The sequence below is a fragment of the Ictalurus furcatus genome, chromosome 24, assembly GCF_023375685.1.
Source record: "Ictalurus furcatus strain D&B chromosome 24, Billie_1.0, whole genome shotgun sequence".
Classification (NCBI taxonomy): Eukaryota; Metazoa; Chordata; class Actinopteri; order Siluriformes; family Ictaluridae; genus Ictalurus; species Ictalurus furcatus.
The window spans coordinates 4,298,532-4,315,060 of NC_071278.1; the positions used below are offsets into that span (position 1 = coordinate 4,298,532).

The 16,529-nt window shown below is 39.7% G+C and overlaps 1 protein-coding gene across 2 annotated transcripts; it reads right to left on the reverse strand.

Annotated features, from left to right (window-relative positions):
- Positions 1–8,468: 8,468 nt before the first annotated feature.
- Positions 8,469–14,954, reverse strand: LOC128600394 (vascular cell adhesion protein 1). 2 transcript variants are annotated; one of them, XM_053612850.1, is made up of 8 exons: positions 14,783–14,954; positions 12,420–12,486; positions 11,341–11,595; positions 10,911–11,240; positions 10,077–10,331; positions 9,542–9,796; positions 9,112–9,441; positions 8,469–8,753 (listed from the first exon to the last, which is right to left on the reverse strand). In XM_053612850.1, the coding sequence occupies exons 2-8, from the start codon at positions 12,469–12,471 to the stop codon at positions 8,746–8,748; spliced, it is 1,485 nt and encodes a 494-aa protein (XP_053468825.1). In that variant the 5' UTR covers positions 12,472–12,486; positions 14,783–14,954; the 3' UTR covers positions 8,469–8,745. The 2 variants fall into 2 exon arrangements, with proteins under 2 accessions (XP_053468825.1, XP_053468824.1); XM_053612849.1 differs by having other exon boundaries at positions 12,420–12,554.
- Between the last annotated feature and the right edge of the window lie 1,575 nt (positions 14,955–16,529).

Consider the following 16,529-nt stretch of genomic DNA (forward strand, 5'->3'; position numbering starts at 1 on the left):
CCATCAAATGGATGCCATTTGCTTGTTGTAACTCTTTCAAATATGCTGTGTCATAAATTACCCTCTATTTATTTTAAGTACAGAAGATAAAGAAAGACCCTTTAACACCACAGTCGCTGAAGAGATCTCATAATATAGACCAATTTACCATTCCAACAGAAGTCATTAATTAAGTAAAAAATGTCACATTTCGGGCTGTGCTGTGATAGGAAAATAATATATAATAATGACTAATGTGGTGTGATGTGGCCCAGACGCAACGCAGAGATACTGTTACTACCCCAAAGTTGATTATTTTCCAATAACAAAATAAGAACAGAATGTCAAATCTCACAAAAACATTCAGCTTGTCATGTTAAGAAACTGAAAATTATAAACTCCTCTATCCTGAAGAATGTCCTATGTCGGAAAAGTTACAGCTGTACCTCTGAGTGCTTCAAAGCGCAAACACTTGAGACCCCTTATGAACAATTACACACCCCTTTAATTCTGCTTACGTGGACTGCTCACCATGCCAGTCCCTGTATACGTTATTGCTATAGAATTTATAAGCATATTTATATAAAACTCGGATTTGTCTTGCAGCTCGAACTATTGTCAGAGGTGCTGTTATACAATGATCTGACCAATCAATATTCAGAATTCAATAGCACTGCCGCGTACACAATAAATCTTGTGGTATCAACTGTCATAAGCAAATCCCCAGCACCAGGCCCATAAACAAAGCTTTTGTTCTGGTCATGTATACAAACAAATTTAACAATGGCATTGTACAATTCACTCTAATGGTTGAAGCCACAAGCCTAAAACATGTACTTAGGGTATGGGTAGATCATGCACCTGCAGCAAATTGTTTTCACATGTTTATCAGTGTCATTTTCAAGCGTCAGTCTACAGAAAGCAGTCTCTAAGCAGATCACATTGACGCAATGCATGCAACCACAAACCTTAGTTTTTCAATACCACATGGTACACACTGTGCAACAAAAAAAACCTCAACCAGTAGTGAGTCACATACAGCCTACAGTCACCATAACAACCAAAACAACATAAATAAAATGTTATTTCAACATTATCCACGCATACCAACGTACACTTGAAAAGGAAGTAAACTGTCCAGCACATTTTTTCATTTCACTTTTGACACAATAGCATATCTATGCATACGTAGAAAGAATAGTAGGTCCTAGAAAAAATATATTTATTTCACTGATAAGTATGCTTTATGTCTCAAGTAAGTCCAAAGTATGTGTAGTATAGATAATATATACTGTAACATATCAAACTCTAAGTATACCTTCAGTAATCTATGATATACAGTATGTACTCATGTACTCAATGTTACTTAAAGAGCTCTTTAAAATGTCCTACCGTAAACTAAATTTCTGTAAAGGCAGCAACTTTATTTGGTCAGAATCAGTTGAGAGGAAGGGCTTTTAACAAATAGCATGGCAGTAGTTGACAGGGGGTGGAGTAGGGTAGAGTTTATGGGTTGAATTGAATCGAGTGCAAACCTTAACCACATTGACAAAATGAAATTACTGTGAAATGCAGTAGATTTCACCCTCATGTTCGAGCTAGTACAGTACAGTGAGGTGGTTTATACAGACCCAGCGATGAATATGTCCAGTTTAAATATGAGCATTATGAAGGAGGTGCAATGAGAATAGGAGGAGTCATGCGGAGAAAATGAACGTTTATGCAGAGTTTTGGGGGGCCTTGGTAGCTCGGGGCCCAAGACAATTTCCAACGTTTGCCTAATGTTAAAGACCGCCCTTGGTTCTTATTTCCCTATTCAACTTGAAGCAAATTTGTAGTACAACTCCTTTGAACAAAAGGTCAGCTGTATTTTCCTCCAATACAGAGTCAGAGTCTCTCTATTGAAGCAGGTGTTCACATGACACTCTGATAGGATTCAAGTGAAAGTGAGGCATACCAAACACTAAGAAATTCTGAAATTCATGTAAATATTTCAAAGATTTATTACGCTGTTGAAACATTTTATATTAAATTTAAAAAGATACTTAAAGTAAGACACTAGGTGTGAACAGTATTGATATGTGCAAAACATACAGGAGGAAAATATACAAATATATAACATACATGTGCAAAGTTGCATGTTTGCAAAAACATGAACATGCAACATGTGTGCAATATGAGGCTGCGCATTAAATAGTGTGTATTTAATCATTCTTGAATGATTAACAGTCTTTTGTTTGTATGTGTGTGGGATGAGCTGTGAAATGTTGTGGGATGCAGAGTTACAGCAGCAGGAAATGACTAAATAGCTTTACAAATGTTAAACATGCTAGACCTGCATATGCTTGCATTCTCTGACACTTCAGATTAATACATTGCACATCCCCATTAACTAATTGTTGGAATTAACCTGTGTGGATAGAAAGAAGGTGAGATGAGCCAACCTTACACTGATCCCAGTTCCTGAAGGAGTTGACAGAGCTGTCCAGTCTTCTCTGGATGAGAGTCCAGCCTTCCTGAGTGCTGCTCTGGTTGCACCACTCCCAGAACAGATAGCTGGAGTTGCATGGATGTAGCAGTGTTACGTCAGGTGACGTATTGTGCTGGTGTGTTCTCTCTCTCGCTCTCTCTCACTCTCTCTCATTCTCCTTGTTTCGCTCTCACAGATGAGTCCACCTTAACTGGACGTGCCGACCTTGTGCACGGGGAGTGGAGAAGAGAAAATTGTGCATCCTGTAAAAGAAAGAAGGATGTTATGTCGGGAGAGGAATGTGGATGCGTGGCGTGTGCACTGTAAAACCGGATGAGTTCAATTAACTCGAAATATTTGAGGAAAATAATTACCTCAAAACTTTCTGAGTGATTCTGTTTGTTTTGGGATTATTTCCTTCTTGCCATCATTAAATTGGCAAAGAAATCAACGAGTTGAATGAAACGTGTGTCTACCTCATTATTATGATTATTAGTTATGTTATTACTTTTTATGTTACACCTCGACCCTAGACCGTGGTCGTAACAAGCAGGTAGATGCCACTGGTGCTTTCTTCTGAGTCCAGGAGTTGCTGGTAATCTTGCCATGGATCTACAACAACAGAAGCCATATTCGCTAAATGAATGATATTATTATTATTAACTCATGAAAGAAGCTGGCATTGTTAATAGGCCACAGTACTGTTAATTTCTCAGCTCTGATTGGTTGGAAGGTTTATTTTTTTATTAATTGTCTTTAACAGCAGCTCTGACAATAGTGCCAGCTGTAAGACAAATCACAAATTTATATTAATGTCACGATCTCGCCAACAAAGGGCACTGCGGTGATGACGTGCATGAGCTGCTGGAGAGCGCGTGTACGTGCTTGAAGTGCGCATGGACACTAAGACTGTGTTTACAATGGACATGTGCACTTGTTTTGGTTCCTGTGATGTCCCTGCCCGGTTCAGTTATTGGCGGAGGCGCGAGGGTGTGTTGTGAAGTGTTGCCAGCAGTAAACCATTAAGGTAATTGTGACTGGTTATTTAAACCCCTCGTGTTGCTGCGCACGATGGGCAGTATTAGGGTATAGCGTAGCGTCACGCACAATAGAGTAATGACGCATTAAAGGAAAGATGGAATGTATAATGGTGCCAGGCGGTAATATGTCCATGCTCTGTCTAGTTTCCTGTTCCTAGTTTCATGCTCTAGTTTAAAGAGTGTTCAGGCCAGAGTTTAAAGAGTGTTTATGCCAGAGTTTAAAGAGTGTTCACTGCATACCTAAATGTTTATGCCATAGTTAAATGAGTGTTTTTGCCATAGTTGATTGAGTGTTCATGCCTCAGTTCCACGAGTGTTTCATGCCTGAGTTAAGTGAGTGTTTAATGCCTGAGTGAAATGGGTGTTTCATGTCATAGTTGTGTTCTAAGTTTAGTGCTTTATGCCTCAATCCTAGTTAAAGGATAAATGTTTAAGTTTCATGTGCTTTGCTTAAGTGTAAATAAAGACGTTACTCCTGTGCTTACTTCCTGTTTTGAGTTGTGTGTCGTAACAGAATACTGCCCCTCACCATGGAAGTAGCAGGAGAGCTCCTGGTCGGGAAATGCTCGGATTACTGGCCGCGTTTCCTCTCTGTCCAGTTTCCACAGAGGACAGCCGCCGAACCCCCGCCGGAGATGTATGGGTGGGTGAACCACCCGCTGCTGTTCCTGTTTCACAGCCAGGTGTACTTTGCCAGCCTACCAAGAAACAGCGGTTGGGCTTCCTAGTATCGCGGTTTCATAGCCCGGCCCGGGATTGGGCAGAGCAGCTGACCCGTTCAGGGTCCAGTGCCCTCTACGACGTCACCCAGTTCTGGGAACTTTTTCTGAAGGAGTTCTCGCAGCCGGGGCAACTAAACAGCCTGGATGTACTGGAGAGGGGAATCGAGGTGACGGACAAGGAGAACCTGCCATTCCACCTCTATTATGCATGGCTGGACCGGATAGAATCAGCAGCTTCGCTTCCCGTTCTGGTCAACGTGGTGGAGAGGACATCTAGATGCATGTCTGAGGGCTGCGGGAGGGAGACTCAGCTACAGTGCCCTACCTACAAGAAACTGGGTCTCCAGGAAGCATTCTACTGCTCAAAGGAATGCTTCAAGAGCAGTTGGCAGGAGCATAAACGCCTACATGGGAAAGCCCGTGCAGAGAACCAGCCCGAGGTCAACCTGGCGACCTCTGGGCCCCTGCCTGAGGTCAACCTGGCGACCTCGGAGCTCCAACCAGAGACCCGCGGGGAGGTCTCTGCCACCGAGAAAGCAGTCCCGCTGTCCTGTCCCGCCGAGGAAACTGTCCCGCTGTCCAGCACCGCCAAGGAAGCTGTCCCGCTGTCCAGCACCGCCGAGGACGTCCTGCCGCGCTCCAGCCCCGCCGAGGACGTCCGGTCGCACTCCAGCCCCGCCGAGGTCGTCCCTCCGAGCTCCAGTCCAGCCGAGGACGTCGCCCAGCATTCCAGTCCCGCTTAGGACGTCGCCCCGAGCTTCAGCCCCACTGGGGGCGGTCCTCCGCCTGTCTGCTGCCCGGCGGAGGCTGCCCTGTTTCCTGATACATCAAAGGACAGATTACACAGGGGCCCAGGACCGCTGTTGGAGGGGGGTGCTCTTTGGCGACCCAGGAGAAGCGCCTTTGGAGGGGGGTTCTGTCACGATCTCACCAGCAGAGGGCGCTGCGGCGATGACGTGCACAAGCTGCTGGTTAGCGCGTGCACATGCTTGAAGTGCGCATGGACGCTAAGACTGTGTTTACAATGGACATGTGCACTTGTTTTGGTTCCTGTTATGTCCCTGCCCGGTTCAGTTATTGGCGGAGGCGTGAGGGTGTGTTGTGAAGTGTTGCCAGCAGTAAACCATTAAGGTAATTGTGACTGGTTATTTAAACCCCTCGCGTTGCTGCGCACAACGGGCAGTATTAGGGTATAGCGTAGCGTCACGCACAATAGAGTAATGATGCATTAAAGGAAAGACGGAATGTATAATGGTGCCAGGCGGTAATATGTCCATGCTCTGTCTAGTTTCCTGTTCCTAGTTTCATGATCTAGTTTAAAGAGTGTTCATGCCAGAGTTTAAAGAGTGTTTATGCCAGAGTTTAGAGTGTTCACTCCATAGCTAAATGAGTGTTTGTGACATAGTTAAATGAGTGTTTTTGCCATAGTTGATTGAGTGTTCATGCCTCAGTTCCACGAGTGTTTCATGCCTGAGTTAAGTGAGTGTTTAATGCCTGAGTGAAACAGGTGTTTCATGTCATAGTTGTGTTCTAAGTTTAGTGCTTTATGCCTCAATCCTAGTTAAAGGATAAATGTTTAAGTTTCACGTGCTTTGCTAAAGTGTAAATAAAGACGTTACTCCTGTGGTTACTTCCTGTTTTGAGTCCTGTGTCGTAACAATTAATGTATTTGTTCTAATACATTATTATTTCTACAGCTACAACTCATTCACAAGGTCCTGTATGATGGACAAATTGGCCAAGTTGTTGGATAAAGCCTAACTGTTGCTATGGTGATGTTTTCTGTGAGTTTATTTAGTAGTTATTTAAGGAATCTTCAGTCAGAGATCAAGCTGTATTTGAACGTTTTCCACCAGAGTAAAGTCTGCAAAGTAAACATTTTTTCCCCTCAGTAATATGAAATACATTTTTTTTGTCATATTATCTAAGTGAGAGAATAAAGAGAGTCTAGTGAGAGAATTAATGTTTATAAATGCTGTATTGTAGATTTTAACGGGAACTTGTTTTGCAAACATTCAACACCATTAATTGTATCTATAAACGGATACATAATATGGTGTGCCATACTTTAATAAATAAAATGAGCAAAAAAAATTTTTTTTAAAAGGGCACACCCTGTTATATTTTATTTTTCACTTATTCGGCATTTATACAGGCGATGCATTGTGTGCATTTGTCACTTTTTTAGCTAACCTTTTGGTGAGCCCTCTATTGTAGTACCAAAAGTAATAACAATGATATTATCATCTTTGATTTATATTTCACTTCTTTCCAGACACTTGTTCTCCCTTGTTATTACAGAAAGAAGGTCCCCTGGGTTCAGGCCCATGCTGATAGTGCCAAAGTCCTTGCAAGGATTCTGACACAAGGGCCAAGGAAACCTAAGATAACCCAAATTGTGTAGAGGTTTAAAAGGTGAATAAGAACGTTAATTTGCCTGGTCTGTTATTCCTATTGGTGGCCATTTCTCAAATTTGGAAAAATAAAATTGAAAACAAGAAGCATCTAGATTGGTGTGTGAATAGCACACGATCTTTAGCAGCTTTTACTTATCCTCTTGGGGTTTAACTGTCATTTTTCTTTTTCTGTTCATCACAGACTATTTACTTCCAAAGTGTTGGCCGCTTAGTTCCAAAAGTCATGTCAATATTTAGAAAATTGGGATTGAATAAGGAAATCTCATTTGCTCTGTGGTCAAATGTAATATTATATAAAGTCAAAGCAACAGACAATTTATAACTAAAAATAAAAAAGACTAATGATGACATATGAATGACAATATCAAGCAATATCAATAGACAATAGACAATATCAATAGAAATTTAGTATATTGCTGTATGAATCTTTGATTTAATTGAACAATATGGCGTCCACTTGTTATTTGGTAGATTATAATATAGCACTTGATCCAGCACAGCCTTTCAGTTTGCATTTTATTTTTATTTTATTTTTTATATTGTTCTCTGACCGCTACTCATGCACAAAACCTAATGAAATGCAATACTAAACTGAGATCACATCACCCCTACCTTATCCACACTGCACAGGCTCCCAGTAAAAGTCTTTTATTATCCGACATGCCAGGTTTGATCATAAGCTACAGGATCTTTATTAGTGCTTAGAATACAGCAGGGGGCAGAGATTTTTCCTTACAAAGCCACAGAGTCATGGAAAAGCCTTCCCGTTAGTGTTCCGGACTCAGATACAGTCTCAATTTTTAAGTCTAGGCTGAAAATTGACTTGTTTAGGCAAGAATTTTTGTTAATCGCTTTCTCTGAGAAAAAGGCATAGATATGGAGAGTTCATGAGCATAAAGCGTTTTGGTAAACATGGAGGTTTAGATGCTCTCCTTGTTTCTCTTTTGAGCCACGCTTAATTCCTTCTGGCTATTTCAGTCCTGCCTGATCCATCTTGACGCTCCTCTGCTTAGAGCCTCCTTCACCTGAGAACACTCACTGTTGCTCGGGATAGCCCCACATGGATAGCTTAAAGATTGCTGGGAAAACGCTGTGGATGGTTCCACATGGATACCCTAAAGATGGTTGTGGGTGTTCTTGGATAGCATTACAGGTGCATCTCAAAAAAATTGAATATCGTGGAAAAGTTCATTTCTTTCTGTAATGAAATTAAAAAGTGGAACTTTTGTATAGTCTAGATTCATTTTAAAAAAGTGAAATATTTCGAGCCTTTTTTTGTTTTAATCTTGAAGATTACGTCTTATAGCTCATGGAAATCAAAACTCCAGTGTCTCAAAATATTAGAATAAAGAGTTTATAATACAGAAATTCTGAAAAGTATGTTAATTTATGCACTCAATACTTGGGTGGGGCCTGTGGCACTGCTGAGGTGTTCTGGAAGACCAGGTATTGTCAGAATCAAATCCTCACTGTGCACACCTCACTTCAACAATGAAGATGACCCTGATAGAACTGAATTATGAACTGGGATATGACTGGCAAGTAGAGACACCATGTTGTCCTGAATGGTTGGATGTTGGTCTACGTACATCTACTGGATTTCCTCCCTCTCTCTCTCTCTCTCTCTCTCAATCTGAGCTGGTATTCTCTAGAGGCTACTAAAATTGTGATGAACAGCAGTTTAAATCACTGACTGCACCTTTAATGAAAGTATTATTTTTAATGAAAGTTTTTCAAATGTTATAACACTACCTCACATTTGAGTTACAAATTTCTCAGAGATATGTAATATGTAAAAATAATCAAGTTCTAAAAGAAACAGGACACAACATAAGCAAGATCTTGCTGGGATTACTCTTTTTTAATTATTATTATTAACTTAGTGACATAATGTGGTGTTATGTTATACACATTCACTATGTGGCCAAAAGTATGTGGACACCTGACCATCACACCCATATGTGGTTCGTCCAGCTTAACGATGCCCCTGTGCACAAAGCGAGCTCCATGAAGTCATGGTTTGCCAAGGTTGGGTGTGGTAGAACTCTGTGGGTGTCCTGGACAGAGCCCTGACCTCAACCTCACTGAACACGTTTGGGACGAACTGAACGTCCCAATCAGTCCACTGTAAAACAGATAAGGATATAAAATGGTGAAAGTATTCATGAATTAATCCATATTTTAATTGTTTTTATTATGGTCTGAAAACCTTCACATGGTGGAAACCTTACTGACTGTTTCTGCCATTTTCCCTGCCAAAAATCATAAATAAATGTCCCCTTAAAACATCACCATATTAACTATTAGATTATGTAGAGCTTCTGCTGTACAAGTTCCCTGTGAATCAGTTACTATAGACACTTTATTCTCTTCTAATGATCTATTTAAATGGAAACTGGATTTATTAAGCACCTTCTGACTAGTTAGAGAAAATATGGTTTGTTATATGTGTGTAAAGTCTAAAGCATCTCTGAAGCACTCACAGTGATCTGCAATGTTGAGAGGATCTGATGTCACTTTAGGAGGAGGTTGAGGTCCTTCTGGTCCCAGATTCAGTTCTGCCTCACATCTGTACTGAACTCCATCATCATCTTTGCTCGGGGAGATCTGAAGTGTTGTGGTTTTATCAGCTGGATATGGGGTCTTATCAGAAAAGATTTCTGTTTTCACTAGATGTTGTCCTTTGTACCAGTTCACAGTGAGGAGATGAACAGGAGCAACATTCTGAACATCACACTGGAGCTCGTACTCTCTGCCTTCAATCATCGGCCCTGTGTGATTCACGGTGCTGATGGACACCCGGTCTGGACGCTCTGTGGGGAAAGAATAGAAGTTTTCTTTGTATCATACATTGCATTCTGAGCAGGGCATAAGTTATTATATCTCAAAGTCAACAGGTAAGATACGACTCACTGTAAATAGTAACTGAGGGCTCGAGTTCGCACTGCTGGGAGTTTACATTTATGTAGCAAACTGGTTTTATGTCCCAGTGCGTGAGGCTCTTTACCCTCCAGGTGATGTTCTGGACCTCTTGCCTCATGTCTACTGCTCCCTGAGATGCCTCCCAGCCCATGCCTTTGTGGGCGATGGTTGTAGAACAGATAGCTGAGACTGAAGCTCCAAACTCCACCACTAATTTAACAGGCTGTATTTTAACGGGACAATCACCTGCCAAAACATATTACTGCATTTAAATCATTTTAATATTAATACTGAGAAATTATACTATTAATGGAGAAAGATACTTTTGGTCATTTAATTTTGAAAATATTTGTGAAAAATTAGCAACTGCTGTTTACACTTTGGCTAAACCTGTTCAGACCTGCATAAAATGTTTGATCTGACACACTATTGCTGTACAGAGAGGTCATGAGTCTTATAGAACATTTAGTTGATAACATACAGTATTTCCTCTAGCCTCCACTCACACCAGTGACATCAGACTTACTTTCTACCATCAGTGAGACTGTCCTTATGTCGTTCCCGTGATCGTTCGTAGCAGTGCACGTATATACACCAGCATCAGCAAGCCAGGCGTCAGATATTGTCAGTACTGTTTGCCGCCTCCCAGTGGCCTTAATATGATTTTGAAAGCTCCATCTCACTTCAGGTTCTGGATTTCCATCAGCAGTGCAGCTCAGAGACACGTCTCCGCCTGCCTTCACCACTTCCGATGGATTGTCTGGCTTAATTCGTGGGCTAGCTGTGGAGAAGGTTTACACAAGAAAATGTTTGATATAATGCTATGAATGTAGCTGTATTATAGCTGAATGACAGTAATTATGAATATTTTTGAAATATCAGAAGCCTATCACTTTAAAAATGTAAGAATATGATTGGATTTGTGTCCTATAAAATCAATTTTACAGCCACTCTGTCTTTTTACATGTTATTTTCAATCAGTCCACTGTAAAACAGATAAGGATATAAAATGGTGAAAGTATTCATCAATTAATCCATATTTATATTGTTTTTATTATGGTCTGAAGACCTTCACATGGTGGAAACCTTACTGACTGTTTCAAATCACTGACACTGGAGACTCCTGCCAAATATCATAAATAAATGTCTCCTAAAAACATCACCATATTAACTATTAGCCTTAGATTATGTAGAGCTTCTGCTGTACAAGTTCCCTGTGAATCAGTTACTATAGACACTTTATTCTCTTCTAATGATCTATTTAAATGGAAACTGGATTTATTAAGCACCTTCTGACTAGTTAGAGAAAATATGGTCTGTTATATGTGTGTAAAGTCTAAAGCATCTCTGAAGCACTCACAGTGATCTGCAATGTTGAGAGGATCTGATGTCACTTTAGGAGGAGGTTGAGGTCCTTCTGGTCCCAGATTCAGTTCTGCCTCACATCTGTACTGAACTCCATCATCATCTTTGCTCGGGGAGATCTGAAGTGTTGTGGTTTTATCAGCTGTATTTGGGGTCTTATCAGAAAAGATTTCTGCTTTCACTAGATGTTGTCCTTTGTACCAGTTCACAGTGAGGAGATGAACAGGAGCAACATTCTGAACATCACACTGGAGCTCGTACTCTCTGCCTTCAATCATCGGCCCTGTGTGATTCACGGTGCTGATGGACACCCGGTCTGGACGCTCTGTGGGGAAAGAATAGAAGTTTTCTTCGTATCATATATTGCATTCTGAGCAGGGCATAAGTTATTATATCTCAAAGTCAACAGGTAAGATACGACTCACTGTAAACAGTAACTGAGAGCCCGAGTTCGCACTGCTTGGAGTTTGCATTTATGTAGCAAACTGGTTTTATGTCCCAGTGCGTGAGGCTCTCTACCCTCCAGGTGATGTTCTGGACCTCTTGCGTCATGTCTACTGCTCCCTGAGATGCCTCCCAGCCCATGCCTTTGTGGGCGATGGTTGTAGAACAGATAGCTGAGACTGAAGCTCCAAACTCCACCACTAATTTAACAGGCTGTATTTTAACAGGACAATCACCTGCCAAAACATATTACTGCATTTAACTATTAATCAAGATAAAGATAACTGATAAAGATAATTGTACCTTTGGTCATTTGACTGTTGTTATGACATCAGATTATAAATAGAATGTATAAGTTTCTCTTGTGGTTTCAGTCAGATTTTTTTTACTTTGAAGACAAAAATCTTACTGCGGTCAGTCTCAAGCGAATATGGATCATACAGAAACATTCAGCAGATACTGATTTAGTTTAGCAAGTCATTTCTCTGAGCACCCCATTCAGATCATGCAAATCACCTGTGTGTAGTTCACATATAAAGAAAAAAAAAATGCCTCAACTGTCTGACTAGCACTTAAGTCCGTAGTTATGTCTGAGGTCTGAATACAGAGGGGGCAGTGTCTGTCTTGAATCTTCACTATGAGCACTTAATTTAACACTGAATCTGGCCATGACAGAACATAACTGGGAATTAGACACACCATGCTGTCCTGATTGGTTGGATGTTCATTAGTTTTATCTCTCATGTTTACAGATGGCAGAGGCAAGATATTTCTCTCTCTCTCTCTCTCTCTCTCTCTCTCTCTCTCTCTCACCAAATATTACAAAAAGTAACAAATTATAAAACTGGCTTAAAAATCATTGACCGCACCAATCTTCTCAAACTTAACTTTTGCTTCGAATTCAAAGTACTTACTGTGGAATATGTTTTCAAATGAATAACTAAGGAATAAACATTAAGGAAAATAAGCTAAATAGTTTAAGTATCAAATGACACAAGGGAAAGAAATACACATATGAAATCTGCTGAAAACCTGGAGAGATGAAATGATGGAGACTTACCATTTATGAGTGTGATCAGGACCAGGCCGGTAAGGTGTGTAAGGTACAGCATGGCCAGATTACACCACTAGATCGATAGGTTTTAATAAGGATTATGATGATGATGATGATGACGATGATGATGACAATTTATAACTGGGAATATATATTTTAGGAAACAAATGTATCAGTATTGAACACTTGTGCATGAGGCTGTTTAAGTTGACTTGAAATTACAGACACCAACAACACAAATACAAAAAGTATTTAATAAACTACTATACACTAATGACAGTAAATCAAGACATATCATACAATAACATGAGTATCAATGTTTGTCATTATAAAAAAGATATGAAAACATTCACTCATCCATCCATCCATCCATCCATTTCTATACCGCTTATCCTACAGGGTCACGCGGAACCTGGGGCTTATCCCAGGGAGTATGGGGCACAAGGCAGGGTGCCAATACATCGCAGTGCACAATCACATACACATTCACACACCCATTCATACACTACGGACACGCCAATCAGCCTACCATACATGTCTTTGGACTGGGGGAGGAAACCGGAGTACCCGGAGGAAGAGAACACGGGGAGAACATGCAGACTCCACACACCCAAACCCTGGCGTTGTGAGGAAAACGTGCTAACCGCTAATTTTAAGGAATATTGCAACATCTAGAGATTTATGGATTTCCCCCCAAATATCTGTCATGATTGTTTTTTAGTAGAAAGAAGCTATGTCTAATATGAGCAATCAAATTCAGTTTTAACCCTAACCCTAACCCTAACCCAAAAGCTTAAACAACTCTCATTCTCTTCCTTGTTTCTTCCTGCTCCTTCAGCCCTCTCAGTCTCCGTCAGCTCTCCCTCTCCTTTCCTGCTTTTATTAATTTTTTAATTTTTTTTTAAATTGAACTCAAACATCATCTTGAGGCTTAATAAGAGATCAGTTTAAATTTTTGGTAAAAATCTTCTCACTTGACTGCTGAATCTTCTCCCCTGACTTTTAAAGGAATTTCTTACATAACTTAATAAATGCAAATTTATCAGTTCATCAGTCCTTAAGTTGAGTAATAGGTGTTTTGCACACACTGGGCATTGGTCTTGCTAAATATGGTCTTGGAGTAATGTTGGCACAGTGTTTGATAACTCTGGTAAAGTTAGTTTCATATTTGGGTATTTCTATTCAGTAGCACGTGAATGGCATGCCAAACTTTGAATGTGACATCAAAACGAGAACCAACTTCACCTGTTTAATTAAAACTCTTGATTCCAAGATAGTAAAAAAAAAAAAAAAAAACATTAATAAAACTCGAACATACTGAAATATTGGGGAATGTCACTGAAGTACCACAAAAAAGAAAAGTGTATAAAAAGCTTCACCTTGCTGCAAAGGAAGAAGAAGAAGAAGCTCTGAAATGCAAGCCAGCCTACAGCATACACAGGTTAAATGATTAGCTGTACTTTTCAAATCCAACATCTAGTTGTACAACAATAACTGCCTTCTACAACAATTTAACCTCATATTGGTAATGAGCATGGATTTTTCTTACCAAAAATGAGTAAGACCCTACTCCAAGTAGAGTTGGTATGAAGGCAGGAAAACAATTTGATTTATTTAATGATTTGATCAGGAACAGCTTTACAAAAATGAACATAAAACAATTCCATAACTGTCTACGCAAGCTTATAACAACTTCTTCAAAAACAAATGATTGCCCCATATTGTCCACTGATGAAACTGTTGAATTGCTTCTACTTTATTTTATTTAAAATTTTCATTTTATGCTCAACTTCATGCAAACTTTGAGGATAACCAAAAGAACATCATTATTTGCAGCAATCTCAGACACAAACACCATTTACTTAACTTCACTGAAATGTATTTTCTCCTCTCTGAGGTGGACAAACTGAGAAATTATGCTTAAGTGAAAGTATAGCTATTGTGTCAAAATCTGACTCAATTAAAAGTGGAGGTGTCTAGCCAAAAAATGTATGGAAGTGCAAGTCCATAAAAATTTTTAAAAAACAGTTGCTACTTTTAAATTTACTCAAGTATTAAAAAGTCAAAAGTAACTATTAAATAATTACTAAATTATTTTAACTGATGAAATTAAGTCAAAGTCATGTTCTCATTTGAAATGTAACATTTATTCTGTCTCTAAAATTGTTAGAAGATTCTTTTTGTTCCTACTATTTTGCCTGAAAACATTCAATCTCTGTCAGTTTGTGATATTTACTATTAGCTAGAATTTGGTGTGCTGCTCAAACAGTTATGTAAGCTACTGGTACGATATCAATGCTAGTTTTTTTGGGATTAGCAAAGAAAACAGGCTAGCCTGGTTAAATAAAGCCAGTTAATGTTGAACGTACCTCGTGCTGTCAGTCGGCAGAGATGGAAGCAATTGCAAATAATGACTTATAATAGGCAGCCTAACATATTCAAATTGTGAAACAAGGGCAAAATCCAAAAAAACAGCTAAAAGCTCAGGCGAGCAGCAAACAGACATGTGGGGACAAAAACCAGAAGGAAAAAGAAAACCAGAAAGAGTGTGTACAAATAACAAGGTTTGATTATGTCAGGAGTAAAGTCTGAATGATATTTCACATCCAGTGTGTGTTTGTCTGTATTATATAAGCATGTGATGTTAGAGTTCAGGTTTGTGTGATTGTAAACCTGGTGGCCTTGACTATGTGTGTGGGTGTGTGTGTGTGTGTGTGTGTGTGCTGGGAAGTGTTGCTTTTTCAAATCAGATGGAATCTATGCTATCTAGAAAGGCAGAAGTAGATGCCTGGTTTTATATGAGTCTTTGGTTACTCCATTATATTGAAACATTTTACTGAGGTAGGTCCAGGGGCCTTCATCCTCAGGTTCAACACTGCAGTCTTGTAGTTTATCCATATCCATATCAAAATGCACATGGATAGCTAAAGTGCTGGTTACATTGTGTATGTGTATAACGCCCATGAGAAGGTCACAGTCAGTGACGAATTGTCATGATTCTTGATTTTTTTTTATTTTATACATTGATGATTTTAATTGGATGATGAACTGAAATGATTGGATCCATCCATGTATTTTCCATACTGCTTATCCTACACAGGGTCACATGGGTTCCTGAAGCCTACCCCAGGGAACACCCTGGACCGGGTGCCAACCATCACAGGGCACAATTGCGCACACACATACCACGGACTATTTGGAAATGCCCATCAGCCTACAACACACGTCTTTGGACTGGGTTAGGAAACCGGAGTACCCAGAGGAAACCCGTGAAGTACAGGGAGAACATGTAAACTCCATGCATGCAGGGCTGAGGAGGGAATCGCATCCCCAACCCTGGAGATGCAAGGGAAATGTGTTAACCACAAAGCCGCCGTGGCCCTAAAATGATTGGATGCTAAACAGAAATAACTGGATGCTAAACTGAGCCCATTCTATTGATGTATAGTGTAGTCATTGGCTATATGAAAGAAGAAGAGACCTTTTTTTTTTTGGAAATGTGCTTAAGTAAGACTACAAGAATTCAAGTCCAGTACTCCTCAAGTATTTTCCCCACCGCTGATACTTTCTATTTCTATAAATCTAGTCACAAATGAATGCTTTGTGTCTTTTGGTAAGTTATCACAACATTTCCAGAAAATTATTGTTTCATGTAAATGAGACATATATGAGATATTGTGAAAAGGAACCAGTTGTGGTGTGTCATATGCATATCAAAGTCAATTCTATTTTTTCACTGTACATCGAAGACCATTGTGTTTGAGATTAAAAGATGAATATAAGACGACGGATCAGAATTTCAGCTTTCATTTCCTCATATTTACATCTAGATGTGTTAATCAACTTTGAACATGGCACCTTTTGTTTGAGCCTACCCATTTTTTTTTTCAACTGATCAGAAATACTGGAAAATGTGACTGATAGGTGTTTCTTGCTGCCCGGGTTAAAGTGATTGTTTAAAGAATTAATGGCTCTGAATGTCTGCTTTTGCTTTGAGCCCTACATCTTGCCTGTAAAGACTGCATTTGTTGTTCATAAACTAACATGAAAACCAGAGTGCTCTCTATGAGAGAAAAGCAAGCCTTTTTGAAGCTGAAAAAAAGCGGGAAATCTATC

What these genes read in the sequence shown, in the direction of transcription:
- LOC128600394 (XM_053612850.1), bottom strand. Translation starts at nt 12,471, where the DNA reads ATGCTGTACCTTACACACCTTACCGGCCTGGTCCTGATCACACTCATA. An exon ending in CCTGATCACACTCATAAATG is followed by an intron (nt 11,596 to 12,419) that starts GTAAGTCTCCAT and finishes ATGTTTTGGCAG; the next exon opens with GTGATTGTCCTGTTAAAATA. An exon ending in GCCCTCAGTTACTATTTACA is followed by an intron (nt 9,442 to 9,541) that starts GTGAGTCGTATC and finishes CTTTCCCCACAG; the next exon opens with AGCGTCCAGACCGGGTGTCC.